General features: G+C 46.6%; 2 protein-coding genes across 2 annotated transcripts in view; both read left to right on the top strand.

The window, feature by feature from the left end:
• TNIK (TRAF2 and NCK interacting kinase) overlaps positions 1-4942 on the top strand; it is a 134288-nt gene extending 129346 nt beyond the window's left edge. The window contains exons 31-34 of the mRNA XM_026045409.1: positions 1206-1355; positions 2112-2271; positions 2863-3002; positions 4725-4942. Coding sequence (XP_025901194.1) covers positions 1206-1355; positions 2112-2271; positions 2863-3002; positions 4725-4808 — 534 coding nt within the window. The 3' untranslated portion in view covers positions 4809-4942. The remainder of the gene's footprint in view (positions 1-1205; positions 1356-2111; positions 2272-2862; positions 3003-4724) is intronic.
• Positions 4943-10191: 5249 nt separating this feature from the next.
• SLC2A2 (solute carrier family 2 member 2) lies at positions 10192-20958 on the top strand. The gene is made up of 11 exons (XM_026045164.1): positions 10192-10366; positions 11180-11275; positions 11647-11918; positions 12895-13019; positions 13829-13944; positions 14815-14977; positions 15626-15813; positions 16280-16384; positions 18254-18355; positions 18959-19162; positions 19341-20958. The coding sequence occupies exons 1-11, from the start codon at positions 10334-10336 to the stop codon at positions 19542-19544; spliced, it is 1608 nt and encodes a 535-aa protein (XP_025900949.1). The 5' UTR covers positions 10192-10333; the 3' UTR covers positions 19545-20958.
• The last annotated feature ends 3077 nt before the right edge of the window (positions 20959-24035 follow it).

The raw sequence follows: 24035 nt of genomic DNA, 5'->3' as shown, positions 1-24035 counted from the left end.
ATCCTGAGCTCGGCACGGAGGCAAGTCACAAGGGGCAGTGTCTTCCAGAGACTTTCATGCTGAGTAATCTTATTTTGCATCCTTGCAACATAAACGAGTTTATTCAGTATTAGGTCACATTTGCTTTTCCTGAACAAAGGCCAGAATAAATGGACTTGGTGACTCCAAGAGCTCAGCAGCATTAAAAGGGAATGGGATCCARACTCCACTGCCATCGGCAGGCAGGGAGGATGCTGCCCAGTGCTSCTGGAGCTGCTTGGCCAGCCTGTGGGCTGAGCATCTTTTCCATGCCCTCCAGGCAGGGATCTCTGGGGACAGCAGCAAGATGTACRCTGTCAAGATTTAGCCTGGTCCCTGTGCAGAGAGCAAATAGCCTCTTTCTCCTCMTGGTGGTATTTTACACTCCTGTAAAATGACAAGAAACTTAAGTTACRCAAAGATCTCCCCAGCGTGACTGGGCCAGAGACCTGCTCCCTAGCCTGCATCCACTGGCTTGGCTGGAGCAGGGAAAAGTAGCTCTTGGCTCATGTGGCTCCTGTGAGCAGCCTCGACCGGAGCGGTGGTGCCTGCAGGAGGGGCACYGGGTACTCGCTGCTCTTTGCACGCTTTGCTCTCGTCAGCCTGAGGCAGAGAGGCTCCCATGGGGCGCTTGAGCCATCCACTCCTGCAAAATTTAGCTCCCCAGCACCCTCCTGTAGAGACCAAATTCTAGGGCTGGCCTGGGGTTTCTTGGGGAAAAGACCTGTGTTTTGTCAAGGGTGAGCACCTGGCAGCAGCCTCAGGAGGGGGAGGCCCCGGGTTTCTTTTTTGGGCAGCCACCTTGCAGTATTTCTACCCACACAGGTCTGATCTTCAAGCTTTCATTCAAGTCCTGTTTTACAGGGACTTTATGGCACATGCAGCATTTATGTAGCGTGTCAGCAGCCAGGCTGTCACACTTCTGCAGGGAGGGAGGAAATGCATCCGTGCTCAGTAGCTTCTCCTCAGATGTATCACTATAAAAAAGCTACATGAGCAAATCTGCTTAGATGGCTGCAGTGACTGAGCAATACCCTCCAAGGCATCTGACCCAGGAACAGACAGACTGGAATATAAATAACTTATTTAATAGGAAACATCCAGACAAATATGACTTCAAAACTATCAGGCTGCTGCTGTGGGCATTTGGTTGTTTTCCATGGTACTCACTGAAGGGGTTATAAAAGTCTTTTGCAGATCTCCAGCACAAACCATTGCTTGTGGATCTCACTGTAGAAGAGGGACAGAGACTCAAGGTTATCTTTGGATCACACACTGGTTTCCATGTGATTGATGTGGACTCTGGGAACTCCTATGATATCTATATACCATCTCACGTGAGTACTTGGAGAAGTGCTGCTGCATGAGTGCAGGTGACACTTGCCAAAGGATCACTCTTGAATGCATAGGCTATCACCGTGCTTCAAAAGAGAGGGTAGCTGAGGCTTTTCTTGTGTGCTCACCCAAGCTCTGTCCATGCTGTTTGATCAAGAAGTGTGAGAAACAAGCCCACAAAAATTGTGTTTGTAATCAATCCAGGAATTGCTGAATGGGATCTCAGCAACAGAGCATCTTCTATGGGAGGTGACAAGGAAGTTAGGGTGGTTTGGACTGCTTTTGTTGTCTTAACTTTGGGGAGTCAGTCATGGGTTGAAAGTTACTGTAGCTACCCTTGGAGCTAGCAACTGATGACTCAAGAAAATGGGAATATTTGCTCCGTAGCGCTGCATGTCAAATTCCCTTTTTGTTTCCCTTAATTTGAATAAAAGATGGATTCATCGATCAAAATCAGCAGCTGATTTTTGTTACTACTAAACATCAGACATCATTTTGGGGATTGTATATGCTGTGCTCTCTACATAATTGCTGAACCTGTTTATCCTTGATGTATATGACAGCTTTCATGGCAGGGTAAACATGACTTAATTCTCCTTCAGCTTATCTCTAAAAGTCTATGACAGTTTATTGAATGAAGTGAGGGTTTTGTTCCTGATTTGGTTTGGGGTTTTGTTTTTCTAAGGCTCTGCTCCCTTCCCCCTACCCCTTTCTCCATTCAATGTGATTCTGACTTTTAGGGTTTATTTTGACTGCAGATTCAGGGCAATATTACTCCTCACGCCATTGTCATCCTGCCTAAAACAGACGGGATGGAGATGCTTGTGTGCTATGAGGATGAAGGTGTATATGTGAACACCTATGGACGGATAACTAAAGACGTGGTGCTCCAGTGGGGAGAAATGCCTACTTCTGTGGGTAGGTCAACCCTTCCTCCTCACCTTTGTAAAATGCTGTTGACAAATAAAGAGTCAAGGATGAAATAAGTTGGTTTGGCTCCTTGTTGATCAAGGTAGACCTCTCACAGCCTCTCTACATAATAAATGCAATTGCAAAATACCTACAGTTTGGTCCTAATCCGCCAGAGCAAGTGACTTGAGGATTTTAGAGGTCTTATTTATCTAAAATGTAAGCTGTGCAGTGGTGAGATCCTGTGCTAAGTGGAAAAAAATACTGTGTTTGTGGAGCTGGAAGAATCTGGGTTGCTCTTCTGGCTTTGCTGTTGCCCAGCTCCATGTCCTCTTCAGACAGCTCACCAATCTGCTCAATGACCTGGCTTTTCATCTACAGAGAGAGGAAGAAGTGATAGTTCTGTTTAAAGTACTCAGCAACTTGTGGATGAAGAGCAGTATATAAAGGCCGAGGGTTGTTGCTGGTGGTCTATGTCTGACTTCTGCACCTCTGGCAATCAGAGCTCTGTAGTTCCTCTAAATAGGCTTTGAGTTTTTCTGTATATAGTATAGTTAGCTCAACACATTTTAACACTTACCAAATGTTTTCTTTTGACAGCCTACATTCATTCCAATCAAATAATGGGCTGGGGAGAGAAAGCTATTGAAATCCGGTCAGTGGAGACAGGACATTTGGATGGAGTATTTATGCACAAGCGAGCTCAAAGGTTAAAGTTTCTCTGTGAAAGAAATGATAAGGTAAGTCCACGTCAAAGCCTCTATCTATGCTTTAAGCTACATCCAGCTACTTTTTGACTTTAGGTCTAGTTTATCTTGAGGTTAATAATTAATAATTTAAAGTTCCACTTAAAAAATACTGCCTATAAACCTACTCCAATTCATTACCTTCAGAAGATGCAAATATCAGCCAGTGATGAGAAGATGAGCAGTATCTCTTCACAGGCTGAGATCTGCACTGACTTGACTTGAATTTCTCTTTAGTGTTGTGTCTAAACATGAAGTGTAGGGAATGATGGAAGGAGAAATTGCAAGAGGAAAAGGAGTTATTTTCATGGAATGGTTGAAGGCCAAACTGTAGATTTAGTTTCTACCATCATCTCTGCTGCTGAGTTCTTTGATTTTGGTCATCTTTTCATGGGTTTAAAGTATTTGACGGAGTTCAGCAGAGAGCTCTGCCTTTCATATACAGCATTGTGGGGCATTTGATAGCTGCTCTTAGTACAGAGAGAGTTATATTTTGAATGCAAGATCCTGCAGAATGGGAACAAATGTATTTGCTCATCTCTGAAGGCTTCACAAGGATATATTGGGACTGCAGAGTAAAAAATTCTTTCATAATGATTGTTATTATGGAACACGTGAAGAAGCTGATTGTTTTTATCATCAGAGCATGGTTTAATAACATGCAGTAAATAAGATTGGAGACTAGAATAATTGTATTGAATAGCTGCTCATTAAATGAGCTTTGGCCTAGCATTTCATGGAGTTAGTCTGGAGTTCGAAATAAAAAATCTACCGTAGGCATACAGTTAAAGTATGATAAGGAGGCTGCCCAAGAAACTGAATATAAATTGCTCAATAAGCATAGCTGGCTTTTCTGCTAACTTTTGAGTCCTTGACTCTGCAGGTTTAATATAGTTTTCTCTTTTTTTAATGATCCTATTATTAACAAAAAAAAAAAAAAAGGAAAACAAGCTGAAAAGTATACCCCAAAAGTATACCCCAGTCTTGCTATAGTCTTGCTATATTTTGCTGTCTTGCTTTAGTACTGAAACTAACTGATCAATGGTAGTTTGAAATGCTAAACACAGATGTATCACTTTTATGGAGAAGTGGTTAGCAGTAGACGATGTGTGGGACTGAATTTTTTTTGAAAAAGGACAGAAAATTCACATATTTTAGCTGCAGAAGCTGAAGATGTGTCTGCTTAGGAATTTACAAATTAGGACTTACTCATTTTTAAAGCCTTCTATTGTGGTCAAGTATTGATGGATCTTCAAAGAAGCAGTAAAAGGCACATCTTCCTCAGAAAGACTAGATATGTTCTTTCAGTGGTTTGAAAGAAAACAGTTTTCTCTAACTTAGTTTTCCAAACCAGCTAAAATATTGTGACAGACTTTTGCCAAGATAAATATTTTCAGCTGAAGCAGATAACTACCACACATGGTATCTGACCCAAATGATTAACGTTTAGCAAAGGTACAAACCACTAAAACCAGAATCTTATTAATATTGCATAATAAATGGTGCCATGGCGATAAATGTGATAACTTAGCATTTTTAAGGCATGACAAACTTTGCTGTCCTTGGTATTGATAGCAAGACATAGATAACTTAGGGCTTTATTACCACATTTACTACTAATGGGTTTTGATTTGATCTGATTTTTTGATTTGCTCAGCAGTGCTGCCTGGCTGCTGCGAATCTGACCACGTGCTGTGCTTTCCTTCTCCCAAACAGGTGTTTTTTGCGTCAGTGAGATCCGGAGGAAGCAGCCAAGTGTTTTTCATGACCCTAAACAGAAACTCCATGATGAACTGGTAACAGGAGAGCATGGGGTGCTTCCCGTCTTGGCATTATTTCTAATTTAAAGGATATTGAACACATGGACTAACGCCGTTGCCGCGGCAGATGCGGGTGCTCCCGCCCCATCCCGCACCGCCGTCGCCCCGGGCAGAGGGGCCCACGGGAGCGCGGCCCTGGCCAGCGTCCGCACTCGGGCCTCGGGAAACCGGCCTCTCCGGGGCTCCTGATTAAGCTGTGTTATAGTGGGTTATGAATTTTTCTTTTCTTTTTTTTTTTCCTTTTTTTTTTTTTTTAATTTCACTTTTTCTTTGTGCCCTGCTTTGTAATAACGGGGAAAGAAACTGTGTCAAAGAGTCTGTTTTTAATTCTGTCTGCCTGCTAGCATCAAATATTATAGTATGTTGTAAAGTTACCAATTAAATCTGGTGAGAGACAGCACAATAAATGTACCTTTTATCTTTGTGATGAAGGCTATAACCGTATATAGCTGGGTCATTTTAGAAAACTTTTGCCTTCACCAACATTTACATGTTGCTCTTGGCAGCAACAGCTGGACGGATTTTTAAAAGGAGAGAGAAGTAATAGGTGGGCTTTTTTCTTTCCCCTCTTTTGGGAAATGGATTTTAAATGGCTAAACTACTAGCCTTAGACTAATAAAAGTAAGCTACCATTCTCGTCAGTCTGTCAATCCATATTTCTATATGGATCTTTGTGTGGAGGCGAGTGGCCACGGCAGGGGCGGTGGGGCCGGTGCCGCGGGGCAGGGGCAGAGGGGGGATGCTGTGGCCTCGCTGCCACCCGCCATGGCACGACGATGATGCCATCGCCATCGTGTGACATCCCCCGTGCCGAGATGGCTGCCGGGGCCCGGCATCCTGCATGGCGCTGCAGTGGGGAGAGCCCAGTGCGTGAAGGCGCCTCGCTGAATCAGGCTTGTAAAGAGCTTAAAAATATATATATATATATGTGGTTTCTTTGGCCAAGGGTCTGGATCTATACTCGTTTCCCCCCCACACTTCCCTCCCCTCCTTCGCGAATTACCCAACATACAGTGAAAAACGACATCTGTGCCGAAATGTGTATGTATTTAGTTTGGGTTGAATTGTGTCCTTATAAACTCTGCTCAATTGATTTAAACTTTTAAGTGCGTATCTGGGATTCTTCTTTTCTCAGTAGCTGCAAGCATGGCTGCCTGTGGTATTAGGGTGTCGCATAATGAGATCTGTGTTGCTGGTTTTTAACCTACCTCGTTTTGTTTGTTCGTTTGTTTTTCTTTTCGGTCGGCTGTTCAGCACAGCACTGTTACCTCCAGCGACATATAGAGAGCTTAACTGGCAATCTTGGTGTACTCAGCAACGATGGCTTTATTAAAAAATAATTTAAAAACAATCAACAGTAGTTGGTCAACCTTGAATCTTTTGTGAACCACAAGAAAACGTTTGGCTGCTTGATCTGCGGGCGGTGATGAGTCCCTCTGCCACGGGAGCCAGCGCCACCCTGCCGCCATCTTCTCCCCACATCGCCCTGCCACCATCTTCTCCCCGCACCATCCTGGCACCATCTTCTCCTACTGCCACCCAGCTGCAATGTTCTCCTGTCCCATCTGGCCACCATCTTCTCCCACTGCTGTTGCCACCCAGCCGCCATCTTCTCCCACTGCCACCAGGCCGCCATGTGCCACCAACAGCCCCCGTCTCTGTGAGGCCACAAAATGGTGGCTGGGCTCCATGATGGCGGTGCTGGGTTTCCCTCACGGGATTGCCACCAGCTCTTTATATTATCACTGCTGTTAYCTTAAAACGGAGATGGTTACTGAGTTTATGTTACAAACTGGTAACTCTCCTTTTCCTTTTCCCCTTGAAGTGACAAGTTCAGAACACACAGCTTTAAATGATTTTTTTTAATTATTTTTATTGTGGGGCTTGGGGGTTCATTTATGGAATAAAAGGGAGTCGTTGTGTTTAAACATAAGGTAGTATGTGAATGTATTTTTTAAAAAACATGGAGTGGTTTGAAGCGCAGTCGTTAAGAAACCGGTATTAACGCCATCATGTTTACAGCGTGTGTACATGAACATAACATAGATGAAACGCATTTCTGGTGCCAACTACAATAAAACACAAAACTTCMACACAGAGCCATGACTTATATATCTTTGTGCTGGCGCCCGGGACACTGACCCATAGCTGGGCACGAAGGCCGCTGGTGCCACTGACTCATTCATCTTCCTTCCACACACACAGGCACCTCCCAAACACAATTCCCTACAAATACATCCAGCTTTGGTTTGCTCGTCTTCCATTTCTTTTTCCACACGCTGCATTCCCCACCCTGCTCCGCTTCTGCCCCAAGCAGAGACTCCCTGCCAAGGACGAGTGGCGGGGATGCATTTGGAAGTGAACGCAGGGCTCGGAAAGCACGGCGCCTGTCACCAGTGCTGCTGGCATGAAGACACTGGGCCCACCAAGACGCCGGCCGTACGTACCACTGCTTCTCCTTTCGGCCACTGCAACCTCCTCTTTCCTGTTTGCTTTTGGCCTTTTTCATTTTTTTTTTTTCCTCATTTTTTTCTCTGCCTTTCAGGGTACTTTTGTCTGGAAGGCTAAAACCTTGCAGTCCTCAATTTTCCTGTTTCTTTTCCATTTTCTTTCTTGTTTTGCAACTTGTTTTACATCAAAGCTGCCTCTAAAGAGCCCAGACCAGGTAAACAGGATGCATAAATTACTCCTGCCATGACACAGCATCACTGTCCATGTACTATCTTAAAATTACTTCCACTGATGTGAGAACGCGTTCAGTTGTTCAAAAGAAAAGTTTGACTGGAAACTTTAACCCAGTGCTTTTAGTGCCTAATTATACTTAGCAATGTACGTGGCACTGCAGCATAACACAGGTGTCGCTTTGTGTGCAAATAGTGTAAATTAGGCCCATAAAGAAACCACATGGCTACAAAATAACGTCAGAGAGATGCTCTTCTCATACACATATTCAAAGGCATACAAGAAAAAGCATAAATGAGCCTTAGGTGAGCTGGCAAAGCCTGGATCCTAGCAATGAGCACCGTAGGGCTGACTCTGCAGGGAGGATGCTCTTGGCCCCAGGTTCAGTCTCCACCCTCCCTCCCACTCCTGTGGTCTGTGTGGCCTTGGGATATCACTTTCCTGCTGCATGCTTTCACTCGCCAAATGCAAAAYGGGAATAATATTGCTCCTGAGCTGTGCTATATCATGTAGATAAAGTAAGCTCTATGGCAGCGTAACAGGCCATTAAAAGTAGAGATTAGACTGGCTAATCATTTATACTGGTGGAGACTAGCTGTTGTAGCATGCAGGAGGCTGCAGGTGCTGTTCTTTGATTTTCCAAGCTARGAGAGAGTGAGACTATGTGAGACTGACACCACAAGGTGTTTCCAGCGGGAAGCAGAGATTTGCAAACTGTCTTTCCAATCCAGTGGGTCTACTGCAAGCTTGGAGCTTTCTGCTCCAGGTGCCCGGTCTACCCCATGGCTCCAAAGGAAGCTTTCCAAGGCWGAGCCGAAGCAGAGGCAGAGCTGCCGCAGAAGGTGATGGCTGGCAAGGCAATGGGCCTTCCTGTTAAAGCAGGGCAGCTGGAAGCATTTCCTTCATGAAGGAGGCTGCCTCCAGGTTCCCCTCTCCATTGTGGGTTTCCATACCAGATTCTGTGTGCTACCTCTGTATTCCTAGCAAACCCTCCCCACTTGGGCAGAGGACCATGTGCCTTGGCCAAGGGGGCTGAGCAAGGGAAAAAAAAAAACATATGGGGCAGGCTAAAAGCAATAGAAGTGCTGCTTCACTCTCCATCTCCAGTATCTAGATGGGCTTTCTCCAGCAGCACAACCTGCAACTTGCTCAGAGTCCCGTTGCTTTTCTTTATCTCAGACCCCCCAGGAGCCACAGACTGTGTCTGACGGGCTGGGATTTCCAGGCAAGGAAAGACCCCTCCTCGCTTGGAGGGGAATTTGCTCCTGACCTGGAATTTCACAGTGTTTAAGGTTTCAATTTGAGATATTGGTTTAGGTGCCTCATTTGTTTTCCAAGCCAAACTTGAGACAGTTAATSCCTTATCCCAACCCACCTGTATGGAGGTATCTCACGGGGTTTAACTGCAAGGCAAAGAGAAGGAGCTTGTAAATGCCTCAGTATCCATAAACACAGAGAGCAAATGCATACAATAGAAATGGTCAAAGATGTCACCTACGAGAGCAAATATGGGGACAACTTCAAAGAGCTCAGCCTCAGTGTCCTCCCCCTCCACACCCCTTTCCAGATCYATGGGCTTTCCAGAGGAATGCAGGTACTGCAGCTGGAATGAATTGACAGATGAATGCAATGAACTTTTCTCTTCAAGTTAAAGTTTTACTCTGAAGCCAGAGCAAAGATTAGTGTTTTTTCTCTAATCTTTTTTCTTCTCCTCCTCTTCCTCTCCAGAAAGCACATTTTGTGCCCATGTGAAGTCTCACTGACTGGGAGCATCATCCAATGACTRGCAGTAACCAGCTGGGGTGAAAACCCTCACGTGACTCCTCAGAGTTTATCTGCAGAGTAATGGGATTAATCAGCCCTGCTTGGTGATTCAGACTTTGGTAGATGCTGCGATCTGGCCGGTGGAGCTGGCTGATGTCTGCTGATGATGTCAGGGAACGAGCAAGTGCAGCAAGGACGAGCAGCACAGACCAGCTCAGACCAGATTTGCACCAACGTGCAAAGTGCATGACTACTAAGTCAAGCCAAAGGTTAACGGTGTATTTGAGAACACCAAGATCAGCTGGTGGTGCTGAAATTGCTAAGCATTCAAAGCAGTGTGGGTCTTATAGTGAAAAGGCACCTTCTTGTAATGGTCTGGGTAAGTTTATTGTGTTTTGTGTCTGAATGCACATAGAGCTCAGGATGCCTACAAGTGTATGTGTATTATTATTATATCTACTTCTTGAATGGTTGAGTGCATATGTATGTGGATATATATAAGAAGAGATCTGTATACATCTGTCTTTGTATATATTTGAGTATATGTTGTACACACACAAAAACATATTTTAAAGCAGGTGCCATTTAAATACAACATYGGTTTTCTAACTCCTTTGCTGCATATGCTGGAAGAGCTTTTCCTGCTAAAATCCAGTGACAAAGCTTGTAATTTAGCAAACAAATCCAAGACAGAAGCCAAGAAAGGTGTTGAGGAACATCTTCTAGAAAGAGGCTGTTAACACATTCCCAAGTGCCTGGCATGCAACATAGCAGTGGTTCCTGGTTTTGCAGACTGTTTGATTCAGACAAAAAGCTGCCTCTGAGCTGGATTATTCAAATTTCACAGGTTCACCCATAGGCATGTCATGGACAGTTTGGTTTTTCATTAACTTCCCAGTGGATATAGTCCCATCATGTGGAGCACGGGTCCGTTTTGCCGATTCTGCTCCCTCAGTCCCTCCTGTTGTCCCTCCTTCTGTGTCTGAGCAATAACCACGCTCCAGGAAAGCCCTCTTCRGTCCAGGACTGAGCCACTGCTCCTACAAAGAGTTTGAGAGGATGGACAGGAAAAATAAGATGCAAGAACAGAAGGTAAGCAAGGTTCAGTGGTATTTATATAGCARTATTTATAATAATATTTCCGAGGGAAGTCAGCACAGGGCACTGGCATTTGTTGCTTGTGAAAGCCAAAACCAACAGGAAAAAGTCTTCCCCCTCACTAACTGGTCTTTGTACTGAGTGCTGCGGGAGAGGGGTTGGGAGATTGCTAATTTTTTTTTAGGAATTTGACAGCTTATAARATAATTTTAGCTATGAAATAATTCATCAGACAGCACTGCTGACATTCAACTTCTTGGTCATTTTTAACGAGTTTTTCTGCCTCAGTAAGATTGCACCTGTAGAAGGGCTGGGTATGGAGCGCTAGGGCTACTTACATTTACTTATTAGAGCATAGATGTGAATAAATGCTCACCAAAATTGTATTAAATGCTCRTCAAAATTGTATTTTAAGAGGACAGGGGTATCTGATCAGAGTGTGCTTGCACGGAGCAGCATGTGGATTGCGGACTGCTTCATTCAGGGCAACGTTCATGTGCTCAGGGAGCTGATCCTGCCCCGAGCATCCCWCGATCCTGCCCCATGAGCATCCCTCACGTGCCCCCAGCCCCCAGGGACCGAAGGAGGTGGCCCCGTGTCCCCAAGCTTTGCTCGGAAACACGTGTCCGGTGCCCTCAGCACCCTGGGTGCCTCCTCCACAGCCATGCAGGCAGCAGGGTCCCGGGGGCTCTCCTGGGGCAGGGACAGGGTGGCACGAGGTCCCTGTCACGGAAACGTCTCGGCTTTGCCGGGCACCAGGTGCCCGCAGGACAGCGTGGTGAGGCCGCTCCCTGCTTTCTCTTGCAGCACCTCACAGCAACGCTGCTGCTCTCCGTGTTCACCGCCGTGCTGGGCTTCTTCCAGTACGGCTACAGCCTGGGCGTCATCAACGCCCCGCAGAAGGTAAGCGGAGYGCTCGGCCCCGCAGCGCAGCGCCACGTCGGCACGAGGAGGGTGGCCGAGGAGACGCCCAGCGCTGGGGTTTCACTCGGAGAGCCGCTCCGGAGGGCACTGTCCCTCTCCAGGGAGTTATCTCCATGGTGTAACCCCACCAGCGTAAGCTGGTGTGGGGAGAAAACAATCTGCACCCCGTGCTGCCATCCTGCAGCGAAAGCAGCAGGGCTCTGACCGTCTCCGTGCTGGCTTTAGCCCAAAAGCAATGCCCAGAGGGGCTCAGCACCCCCTCAGTGTGGGGCTGCAACCCCCCAGAGCAGCGCAGGGCTGGGACGGGGAGGCCACCAGGATGACAACGTTTCCCCTCCTTGCTGCTGCAGGTGATAGAGGCCCACTACAGCCGGGTGCTGGGGGTGGCCCCTGCCATGGGCCACGCGCYCAACGCCTCCGGCGACCCCGGCGACGCCGGCGCCATCCCCAGCCCRGCGGCGCCGGGAGCCTCGGAGAGCACGGCGGAGCATGGCGCGGCAGGGCAGGACGCCGGCCCCCACCCCGTCCTCACCATGTACTGGTCGCTCTCGGTGTCCGTGTTCGCCGTGGGCGGCATGATCTCCTCCTTCACCGTGGGCTGGATCGGCGACCGCCTGGGCAGGTGAGGGCCGCACGTGGAGCCGCAGCGCCGCAGTCCCCTAACTTTGTGGGAGCTGAGAGCCCGCRGCTGTAAGTGGGCTCTGGACCTCCCCAACGCCCCCGTATCCCGCCAGGCATGCAAGTGASAGCACATAAATTAGCTTCTATTAATTTCAAATTATCGCATTCTTATTGTTTGATTTCTCCTGCCCTTGAAGTGTTTTCTCCCCAAAGAAGGATCTTTTGTATTATTTTTCCCATTTTAATGGAAAAAAAAAAATCAAACCTCCAAAATATTGCTCCAAATATTACAAGAGTCTGGTTTATTAAAATCCTAAATTATAAATCAGATTCTTTATTGTAACTTTTAGCACTTCAGACAAAAAATTGATGAGAAGCCTTTATTTTTAATTTTGTTCCAGTGTTTTTGGTGACAAAAGGAAGATATTTGCATAGCATGAGCACAGGATGTATAAATGCTTTTAGCCACTGTGACTGCACCCCTTCCATAGATCTGCCCACCCATATGATCGTTATTCTTTCCCCTGCAGTGCTAATCAGCTCACTTGCCATTTGCTGTGGTTTTCTACCCTGATGTGTGCAGGCCAGTGCATTTCTCTGGCCAGGGACATGCAAGCTGACCTGAGATACTCTTGCACTTGGGTTCAACTGGCAGCAGATGGTGTTTGCAACTTTACACCAGTGAAGTTGTCAATCCGAGAGGGGTCAGAACTAAATGGCAAAGCCAGGGGCTAGGGTTTTGCCTCCCGTGGCAGCCTGGTGCCTTGTGCTCTGGCCCTTGCTAGCGTTTCTGCAGCGATCCTGCTCTTTGCCCCAGTGCTGCTGAGAAATGCAGCGTGTGCCTTGCGAGGCGCAGGGCACCGCTGCGCGGCTGGCAGCCGGTGTCCAGCAGGGCCACCCCGTCCCCAGCTGCCAAACACGCAGTTTCCAGGCCAGGGTGACACCCCCAGTGCAGCTCTGCTGTTGCTCAATTGCAGGGTTAAGGCTATGCTGGTCGTGAACGTCCTCTCCATCGTCGGGAACCTCCTCATGGGGCTGGCAAAACTGGGACCCTCTCACATCCTCATCATCGCCGGCAGAGCCATCACAGGGCTGTACTGTGGTAAGTCACAGCAGGCCCCAATGTGGCTGGGCTGCCCCAGCGTGACAGCAGCAGGGCTGGCACCTGCGTGACACAGACACCACAGGGACACAGGGGACACGTGCTACGGCCCCCAGCTCACCAGCTCCATGTGGGAGTTTCCCTCTTTCCTTTCCTCACGCCCGCCCGCTTCACTTCAGTATCTWTTTCAGAAGTATTTAGGTCGACTCTGTCATGAAGTTAGCTTAATTTACTGATACTAGTTCCTAGACCTGCMTTGGTGAGCAGCACCTTTGATGTTTGCTCTTGGCTGTTGTTGTTGTTATAACAGTATGTTGCTATTTATGCTGTTTAAAATGTTCCCTAGATAACAGTACTATCTATGGTAGTACTGTAGATAGTGGAAAGAGAAGAAGGGAGGTTGATAAGATGGAGTTACTTTAGAGTTACCTTTAGAAAAACAAGTTATTATCATTGTCACTGGTGGGCAGGTATAATACTCCCTTTCAAAGGTTGAAGACAAGATTTTGAAAGCTCCTTAGTCTAAAATAACCTCTCTTAGCAGATCATTCCTGCTCTGTGCTATGTAGGTGTTCAAATGCAAAGATCTACTGAACTGCGGTTCTGAACTGGGGCATATCTGAGCACTTTCTGCAAAGTGCCAGGCATTTCATTTCCCTCTCCCGGCCAGAGGAAAGGTGACCTAGGGGGTTGGCAAGACACAGCAAACAGCACACAGGTTTCATCCTCCTTTCCAGTTTGGGAAGCTGTTGCTGTTGATTGCTGAGCTGCCAGCTGGAAGACGTGACGCCCGTGTGTGCTCTGTGCAGGACTGTCCTCCGGCCTGGTGCCCATGTATGTGAGCGAGGTGTCCCCCACGGTCCTCCGCGGGGCGCTGGGGACGCTGCACCAGCTCGCCATCGTCACYGGGATCCTCTTCAGCCAGGTAAGAGGCCGCATGCGCAGCACCAGCGGGGTGTGCAAGTGTTCAGGCAGCCCCCGGGACAGAATCTGAGAAAAAATGTGAGAAAAGTGTCAAAATTTCACAACAAACCTGCAGGAGGGTTTCAAGCAATTTGTTCTGATGGGTTTGCACTCCTACATTCAGTGTAGGACAGTGTAAGGATACCTCCTTCATTCAGAGGTGTCCTTACCAAAGAACACTTCCTCTCCTGAAATTAAAAATACCTCCTCAAACAATTTCTCCCGTCCCCTGCAAAAAATACCTCCTCAAACAACTTCTCCGATCCCCTGCATTTTTTTTTGTGCATCTCTTAAGCGACATCTGAAGATCCTGAATATGAGATCCTTCATATTCAGGTTTCAGTACCATAAACAGACACTCAAAACAAAGCTGGAGTTAACATACTTGCTGAAAGTCAACTCCAGAGCCGTGCTGCAGCTCCAGAGTTCACTCTCTTGGTGCATGAGGCATCCCTTGCAGCATGAAGTTCAATCTGAGCTCCAGACTTTGTGGAGCTCCTTAGGACACTTTTGCAGGCACATGGGCTCTCTTTTGCTATTTGACAATTAGACTTCCACTAGTGACCTGGTATCTGCAAACACACAGCAGTGTAGATGAGACAACACAGACAGGCCTGGCAGTGCCTTGCTCATGGCATTTTATGTCGTCTGCTCATTTCCTTATTATAAATGTGTGGCTTACTAAAGAAAGCATATTGCAGAGAATGAGGAGAACTAGTTGCTTCTAGTTTTTTTTTTTTTTTCACTTAAAAATGCCCCAGTAGTCAGACAGTTTCTTGTTCTAAACTGTAAAATATATCAGTTGCATTCAAACATGATTCGATTATTCCAGGTTCTTGGACTAGACTTTCTGATGGGCAATGATAAGATGTGGCCCCTGCTCCTTGCTCTGTCTGGTGCAACTGCTCTCCTGCAGTTCTTCCTGCTCTTGCTCTGTCCTGAGAGCCCCAGATACCTCTACATCAAACTGGGAAAAGTGGAGGAAGCTAAAAAAAGTAAGACACAATTTCAGGTTTTGTCTGTAATTGTTTTATGCTATTAGCCTGGGTAAGTGGGTACAGTTGTTCCATCCCATGACATGCACACTTGCTGGAAGGATTTCAGACACCCACACATATTCACAGACTAATGCATGTGTGCTTATAATGTTACTGCTTATCTCGTGAGCCTTATTTTGTTACTCCTTTCCATCAAATGGATGAAATAGTTTTATGATACCACCAAAACTGCAGATTTCTGGGAGATTGCCCCTTTCAAAAAGTGATGAAAACAGGGCGTATCCACATGCTTCGGGACAGAGCATGGCACAGCTGTGCTCAGAGCTGACATAGTATAAACTAGCTTTGGACCAGGATATGTTTATATGGGACTAATAAGCATTACTGAAACATGAAGCTGAAACCTGGTGTCTCGGAGCTCACGAAGAACTAAATACAGCTGCACCTTGCCAGCAGACACATTCAGGGGCTTCCCTGGGCTATTACTGAGCAGTAGATATGCTGCTGGATTCCTCAGAGCTGCAGTTTGGGACACATTCATCATGTCCACTCATGAGCTTTGGCTAGAAGGATCGTTCTTGCTACCGTATTCCTTGTTTGCATTTTTCCCCTTGAAAATAAAACAGTGATATTCTTTTTCTTAAGATCTGATAAGGCTTAGAGGAAACTGTGATCTGATGGAAGAGATTGCTGAGATGGAAAAGGAAAAGCAAGAAGCTGCTAGTGAGAAGAAAGTCTCCATAAGGCAGCTTTTCAGCGCTGCGAAATACAGGCAGGCGGTCATCGTGGCGCTGATGGTTCAGATATCCCAGCAGTTCTCAGGGATCAACGCAGTAAGTCCATCTGGGTTATGGAGCCATTTACCACTCATCCTTACCTCCTACAAGAGAGCTATCACCATACTCTTTGAGGGAAGAAAGAAAATTGAGTCATTCCAATGCATCAAGAATAATACAAAATTCATTTAAAATTCGGCCATATGAGGGTATTTGTCTCCAATATTACTGTGCTGGTGACTTGCTTTCAAGATTATACAAGGAAGAACTACATGGAAAATATTTTTTTTAAATATGAAAATGCCATAGTTCAGRAGGGGAATTTCAATGGGATTTTAAACTCCCTTAGGTTTCTTTGAAAGTTTCAGCTTTAAGTACTATAACAAACMATTAAAAAGTTGAAAAACTAATCATAATTAAATTACTTCGAATTTCAGCTAAGCAATTGCAACTCTTCCCTCAAGAGGACATAAAGTTCYACTAGCCTTGTTATCTAATCCTTTATCCTAATGTATTTTGATAGATCTTTTACTACTCTACAAACATTTTTGAGAGAGCTGGAGTTGATCAACCAGTTTATGCAACCATTGGCGTTGGAGTGGTGAACACAGTCTTCACTGTTATCTCTGTAAGTAAATATTTTTGGCCTAGCTTGCAAAAAAACCCAAGATTTTATCCTGGTGCTGGGATTAGGATTTGCAATTTTGCAGGGCCAGCCTTGCACACCCTACTCAGGAAAAATCTTTCCTTAAACTTGTCCCATTTCACATTTAAGCCTCGATCCACTGCTATCAAATAGCACTGCTAAATAGAATTAGAAGTGCATTGCCATGTTCACAGAAGCGCAGGTAGTTTCGCATTTCCACAAAAATAAAATATATCTTTGAAGCTGAAATTCTACTGATCCTATTTCATCTAGGAAACCAGTAGGTGCTTTGGGTTGTGATGAGGAAAGCCAGATGCCCACAACCCTCTTTTACCCTTTGTCTTCTAAATTCTCTTCTGTTTTCACAAAATACCTACCTGAGGAATATCCAGAGTCTATTCTACAGTAATGAAATTAATGTAGCCCCCATGCTCATCATATCTATGTACAGCTCTGTGGCAATAAAAGGATGGCTTCAGTTTTCACAGCCTTCCTCATCATTTGTCACTTTCCAGAGACTATTAACACAGCTCCAATCAGCAGGCAATTATTTTGTGAAGTGGCCACTATTATCAGAAGAGCAAGAAACACCAAGCCAAGCCCTTTCCCTCATTTTTACAGAGAGTCTTAGGAAGCAAAGGCATTTACACAACACTACTAGAGGCAAGGTAGAAATACACAGCTCTAAGAGGTCTTAGTCCACCATAAAACGTCAAAAAGACGGGAGCTCTTGGAGTGTAACTGCTTTAGAGAAAGTAGACCCGAGCCCTATAAAAAAGATGGAATATGTGGTGGAAAGAGATCTGTTCACAGCTTGTCTGTTCTCCTGCAATTCATTAGCAGCCCCAATGTGCTGTACTTACAGCCTGGGGGCAGTTGCTCTCTGCTTCTTTTGGCTGTGAGCACTTAAAAATTACCCACAGCTCATCAATAAATGACAGAGCCCGATCAAAAGGCACCACAGCAGAACCATGGACAGTCAGGAGGCCCTTGGCAAGGGGAGAAGGGATTGTGGAGCCTTGTCCTCTGCAACTTGACACTTAGCAAGATGAACTGTCTCCAGAGAACGAGACAGACTCCTGGGGGCAGATATCAGCTGCCATAATTTCAGGAAAGTGAGACTGGATTTATGGCCCCAGGTGTGCTTTAGAGAGGAAGGCAAGGAGCAGGCAGCTTCAGAGGCTAAGGTATGGTGTCGTAGGGCAAGATGCACTGCCCTCTGGAGCTACCTAGAGCTCTCCACTGGGTGAAGTGACTGGTTCAGACTCAGATGTCTGAAGCTGGGTGAGATGACTGGCGTCCCCCAAAAGATGCTGAGAAGGCGCAAGTTCAGTCTTGTGGCTACCAGGACAGGGAAAGAAAATATCTGGAAGCCACACAAGGAAAAATTCATGTGCCCACCTGCCTGAACCAGGTTGTAGCTACAGAACTTCCCCTGCCTTAGCGCAGGGATTGTGCAAAGATACATGATGTGACTTCTATCATGCTACACTTGGAAGGCTGTTTCCAAACTAGTGCAAACCCTGTGACTTTATTCTTCCTTATAAAAAAGGAACAGTGAAAAATCCTTGGAGTTTGGAAATGCGTGAGCTCTGTGCATACATGGGTTTGCTTGCCCTTAGCAAGGCAGCTGCTTAACATGCCTCCCTGAGAGATATCTGCAGACTTTCAGTTGTGACTTCTGGAAACCAGCACAGAAATTTCTACTGTGTGAGCTAGGACACTGCAGTGCTGCCTGGCACTGGTACCTGCCCACTGCTAATAGGGTAGGCTGCTCACTGCTAAGAGACCTGAGGGAGCTTCCTAAGAGCAGGGATGCCAGAGACTGATCTGCTGCATGTGTTTCTACAGCTCTTTCTTGTGGAGAAGGCAGGGAGACGCTCCCTGTTCATGGCTGGTTTGATGGGTATGTTGGTAAGCGCCGTGGCCATGACAGTTGGACTTGCTCTCCTGGTAAGGATTTCTTTCTTTTTTTTTTTTTCCTCAATGGTTTTCAATTAAGAGAAGATGAACTACCACTTAAACTGATAGTTTTGGATGTTCATTTCAAAGAAGTTTGGAAAACATCTCTCCTTAGAAAGCACAGTTCAAAATGGCCTTGACTAGAGTCATGTCTAGTTACAGCAGTGCCGGAGGAGGTTGTCCTCTCCACCCCCATGGCACTCCAGGGCTCACTTAACCAGTTCTGGAAGGGCTGCTGGACTGCTCAGCAGAGCACTCCAAAGCCACCTGGATATGTTCTACTCAGGTGTCTGCTCGTGCAGCCCGTCCAGAGAGGGTGCACAGAGCCACTGCTTGCACCTTGGCGGGGCCTGCAGCCCCCACAGGCTCAACTTCTTGCTGCTGGGAGCCAGGGTAATACAGTTCATATTAATGGTGCTCATTTAGACTACCCCGAGCAGCAAACAGCACTATCTAACCTGCTGGACATCCACTGGGGGGTTTATTTACACACATGCAGTCCTTTTCCTTGCCTAAGAAAAAAAAATGCAATTAATCAGTGCTAATTAACTAGAGTCAAGTTGGAACTGTGACGCTGAATTCACTCTCCTGCAGAGCCAGTTTGCCTGGATGAGCTACGTTAGCATGGTCGCAATCTTCCTCTTYGTCATCTTCTTCGAAGTGGGGCCTGGGCCGATCCCCTGGTTCATCGTGGCCGAGCTGTTCAGCCAAGGCCCTCGTCCCGCCGCCATCACCATCGCGGGCTTCTGCAACTGGACCTGCAACTTCATCGTTGGAATGTGTTTCCAATACATTGCAGTAAAAAAGCCTTCTAAAACCTTACAAATAAATGATTTGTGTGATCACAGTGCTGGAGTTGCATGTAATTATCAGAAATCCAAATCCTTATGAAAATCTGAACCATCTGTGGTACAAATGATAAGTAATCCCCGCAGTGCTCATGGTGTTTCCTCTGTTCTCACTTCTCTCATTGCAGGACCTGTGTGGACCATACGTGTTCGTGATCTTTGCAGCTCTGCTTTTAGCCTTCTTTCTATTTGCGTACTTTAAAGTACCAGAAACAAAAGGAAAGTCCTTCGAGGAGATCGCAGCTGCGTTCCGCCGCAGGAAGCACTCGGCCGCCAAAGGTGCCAAGGCCATGACGGAGCTGGAAGACCTGAGAGGCAGCGAGGAGGCCTAGAAAGCCCCACTAATGAGAAGAGGTTAAGCATGGACTTCCTCACACAACGGAAAGAACCTTGGGCAAAAGTATCATTCCACAAAATCCTTGCAGCTGACAAAGCAGGAAGATAAACCACTCTGCCCTCCTGACTCCTGCAGCTGTGACATTTGGACCTGCAGGTGCTAACCTGGCATTTGACTAAAATATTCYATATAGCTGGGCTCCAGAAAGAGTCATGGGGAAGAGTGGAAGGAATATGTTACATGCAGATCTCCCTGCCCCACTAAAACAGCCCAGGAGGATAATGATGTTTTTAGCTGGCCATGCATGTCATAAACATGGTCATAAACCAGAGGGAATGGAGGAAGGAGGGACTGGGCGATTCTGAATTCTTACATTTTCACCTTTTTCTTCTTGGACCTGCTGCTTCCTTCTGCTGAGCAACCTGATGCCTTAGAAACCAAGTGTAACTTCAGCTGTGTTATCAGCACACAACACTGATCACATCAAGTGCTAACTACGACAGGCTGAGCAAAAGCCTCCTGATCTCTTTCTCTGCCTTCCCTATTTAGGCTGCTGGCTCTTTCAAGCAGTTTTTCCTCTTTGTACACTGCATGGTTTAATGGGTCTGCGCAGTTCCCTAACAATTAATAATAACCCGAAGGGTTAATTGGTACAGCACCATTTACTGCAAGATGCTCTGCTGCTCCGAATCCCTCTTTGCACCATTTATGGTTTTGCAGCCTGGAGTGTACATGGGCAAAGAGAGCTTGCAAGGAGGAGGCTGCTTTGTTTCTCTGTCTTTATTTGTGCTCTTTTATTTTCTTTACGAGATACTTGCGTGTGAGAAAATCAAACTGCCAGGATTTTTCTCCCTTTTTGGTTGATATGCTGGAACAGTTGTAAAAGTCTCTATTTGCATGAGCTTTTACGTTTGATTTTTTTGTTGTTGTTGTGATACCAGGATACTTTCTAGCAACTTTCTCAGGGCAGAACCCCATTATTTATTTAATGATGAACATTAGCATTGCTCAGGCCCTGGGAGCTCATGACTAGGTAGTCAGAAGCAGTAACAACGGTGTCACAGGGGATCAAGCATAACAGAAAGCATCAGAACAGACGGGTCAAGGAGGATGCACTTGATCCACTGTGTGCACTGAAGTAATGAGACTGCACCAAGGCTTTCCTGAAGCGACAGCCCATCTACTAGAGAAAAGATGGGTCGACAGCAGTCATGAATTATGCAGGACAGGGAACATGAGGCTGAAACTGCACATGCAGAGCACATAAAAACCACGACCGTGGGCTGGAGCGTAGAGGAGAGAGCAGCTCTGCGTCTCATGGGCTCCAGGTCGAACTGCCCGAGACTGTTGGAAGTCAACAGGTTTGCCCAGAAGTGACTGGCTGAGCGGGCAGATTCAGTAGCTCCCTGTGCTGTCCACTGCAGGCTGTTAAATGTTATAATGCATTTTCTGAAYGTAAAAAAAGGGGGAAAAAGAGAGATGAGTTCTTGCTGTCAGCAATGTCATCTATGTCTGTTACATAAAAGTGGCAATGAACAACATCTACGTCGTGTTGGCTTGTGCTGCTGTTCTCTCTCCCTGCACATCCCACACACACCCCCAATCCAGACAGGAGGCATCTCCCTGGCCAACAGGCCAGGCCTGGCCTTTGCCCAGCAGCCTGGGCACGCCGCTGCCTCCAAGCGCAGCCATCCCCACTGCCCGCTCGTGACGCCCTCCTGCGTGGGGCGACGCTCTGGTCACACCGTGCGGGCCTCCCTGCTGGCACGGCCCGATGCTCTGAGCTCAAAGCCATGGCCTGSCACCGTGTCCAACGTCCCCGTGCTCCTCCTCCCATGCCCTGCCCCTAAGAACGCCCCACCAATCCTTCTTCTAAGTGAATTCTCCTTTACATTTCAACTCAGTTTGTGTCACRGGAGAAAGGATGTCCAAAAACTCCTCGATAAATTTCCCATGAGCTTCATCCCAAAGCACGAGCGACATCAGTCAAAGACGAGTTAGATTCAGAATTATTAACCCAGCAGCAAGSAGTCAATCATTTAGTAACACTCCCATCTAACCAGTCAAGGTTTTCCTATGTATTACTAAATAAGTGGTAATAAAAAGGCAGGTTAATTTATTGTAAGGTAGCACCTCTGGCAAGGGSGCAGTGCCTTGTGCGGGGAAGGCTGCAGGAGAGGTTAAACCCGCGAGCCTGTTGACTCTCCCCTCGCCACAACAAGCAGGAAGGCTGCACTTTATCTGCCCTGGCTCCAGGTAAAGCTCCTGCTGGAGATACAGCTTGTTCAATCTTTTTTTTATCTCTCGCTGTTACACTTCTACCAAGCTGCTAATCATTAAGAAAATTCAGAAGACCAAGTCGTACTTATTAGCTAAATGGTCAATGCACTTCAGTTCACATGCAGAATACGTTGCCGTAGTGTGGTTAGCTAATAATGCAATATAATTAATAATCCCTGAGAAAGCATCTTGTCAGCAAGAGCCTGGATGGTGTTTTCCTACTGCGCTGAGGTGATTGCCATTAGGACTTTTCCGTTGTGTCAGACAAATGGCCAACAATATCCATGTTCTCCCTCTCTAAGCATAATTTTAAAATTAGTTTGACTTTCTTAATCCAATAAACTCGGGACATTTGGCTCCATTAACAGTTTCCACACTAATTTATCACAGATCTTTCTGCCTCGCTTCAGCTTGTTTTTCATCTCCTTGAGGAGAGGTAACCCCATCTCCTAAGGCCAAGAGCAGATGAGGATGAGGCTAAACTAAGTTATACTCAAGTACATATGATCATTTATATATATATAATCAAAATATATATATTTGGGGGCCAGTTCTTTGAGGTGGGGGGCATTTTCTGGGCTGAATGTCCTTAATGGAGTCAATGGGCACGAAGCACCAGGCAAGTACCCAGAGAGGCCATATCATGTAGGCTACACGAGGCTCATGTTGGGGTCAACGTCACCAGCAGTTTGCTGGGAGGAATGCTGGATATTTACCCCACACTGGTTCAGATTCATACAGCTAAGTCTAGACTTCAACAAGGTGATTTAGGGCATAAGAAATTTCTCTAGAACATAACTGTGCTATGGCTACAACTTGCTATAAACCTTCCAAAATTTCCTTTCCAGACTCTGATCATTTCTGTAATCCAATTTATATAAAGAATTTAGAGAGGAGAGCCAAAGTCTGGTAACGCACTAAATCTCCAACAAAGATAAAAAGAATGTTGTGATCCAGCTGTGTAACATTCAAAGCACACGTGAACAGAAAGAAATGAAATATATTTAAATGGGAAAGGCCATGGTTTTTACAAATGTCCTTTAAAATCTTGCTGTTGTTCTGTAGGAAAGTGGCATAATCACATTAGTACTATTATGAAATACATTTTGGAAAATAAATGTTGTTTCACACAAAGGAATGATGCCTGCAAGCTATGACTGATGAAGCTGATTTACAAGTTTTTATTGAATCTCTGATAAAGGCTGCCCTGGAATATTTATTTTGTGTGTCGCAAAAAAAAAAAAATATATATGTTATCTGCAGTTCCACTTCAGCATTAAGATTTGATTTTGTACAGCACTCTCAAGCCATCCAAAAGGAGTCTGCTAATTGCAAAAACCAACCGAATCTATAATCTGACACTCAAGAAAAGAAAATATCATTAGCGCTCATTAGTCCACTCCAGTTTGGGGTCAGAGCAGTTGGTAGCTCTGCTGCAAAGCGTTTTAGCAGCATATAAAGTGCCCTGGAGCACGTTCAGCTACTCGTGCACTCACAGGCAAGCAAATACAYGGTGCGTGTGTGAGTGCATTTAGCAGAATGCGCCAGGCTCCGTGCACKGGCAGGGACAGCGGGACACGAAGGGCGGTTTGTGTCCTTACCAGATGGGGTGAGGAACATGTCAGGGATGGGGAGCAGCTCCCAGGGAGTCCCCATCTGCACGTGCTCAAGGGGGGCTCTGCATAAACCAACTCAGCCCAAAGCCCCCAAAACAGAAACCCGAGTGGGAGCAGTGTAATCACAGGAAAAYGTGTCGCACATGAAGGTGAATGAAACTCATACACCGTAGAGCTGCCAATAATGAAGTGTTTGGAGCAGTAGGCACTGCTGCCCTCGCAGGGCCATGGCAGATGGGCAGGTAAAGCCCTTGCTGCGCAGGGGACCGCACAGGACTGCACAGCAGCTGCACTGCCCGCGTCACCATTAGCGTTACTGCAAACTAGGCCGCGTGCTGCTCCTGGAGGGCAGAGGTGCCATGAGGGGAAGAGTGTCCAAAGAGCCCGGCAGCCCCATGCTGGTGCCATGGCGAGGGCGCAGACACGCAGCGAGGCTGGGCACACGCTGCCCCGACCCTCATCCAGCGCGGCCCTGCAGCGGGGCCAGGGGGGCGCGCTGCCGGGGTGTGAGCGGGGCTGGGCGCCATCTTGGGCGCCCCACGGCGGCGGCGTGGGCACGAGGGGGCGGCGGGGAAGATGGCGGCGGGGCG

The sequence above is a fragment of the Nothoprocta perdicaria genome, unplaced genomic scaffold (assembly GCF_003342845.1).
Source record: "Nothoprocta perdicaria isolate Ctin4 unplaced genomic scaffold, notPer1 scaffold_4, whole genome shotgun sequence".
Lineage (NCBI taxonomy): Eukaryota > Metazoa > Chordata > Aves > Tinamiformes > Tinamidae > Nothoprocta > Nothoprocta perdicaria.
This window is presented reverse-complemented; position numbering and strand designations above follow the sequence as displayed.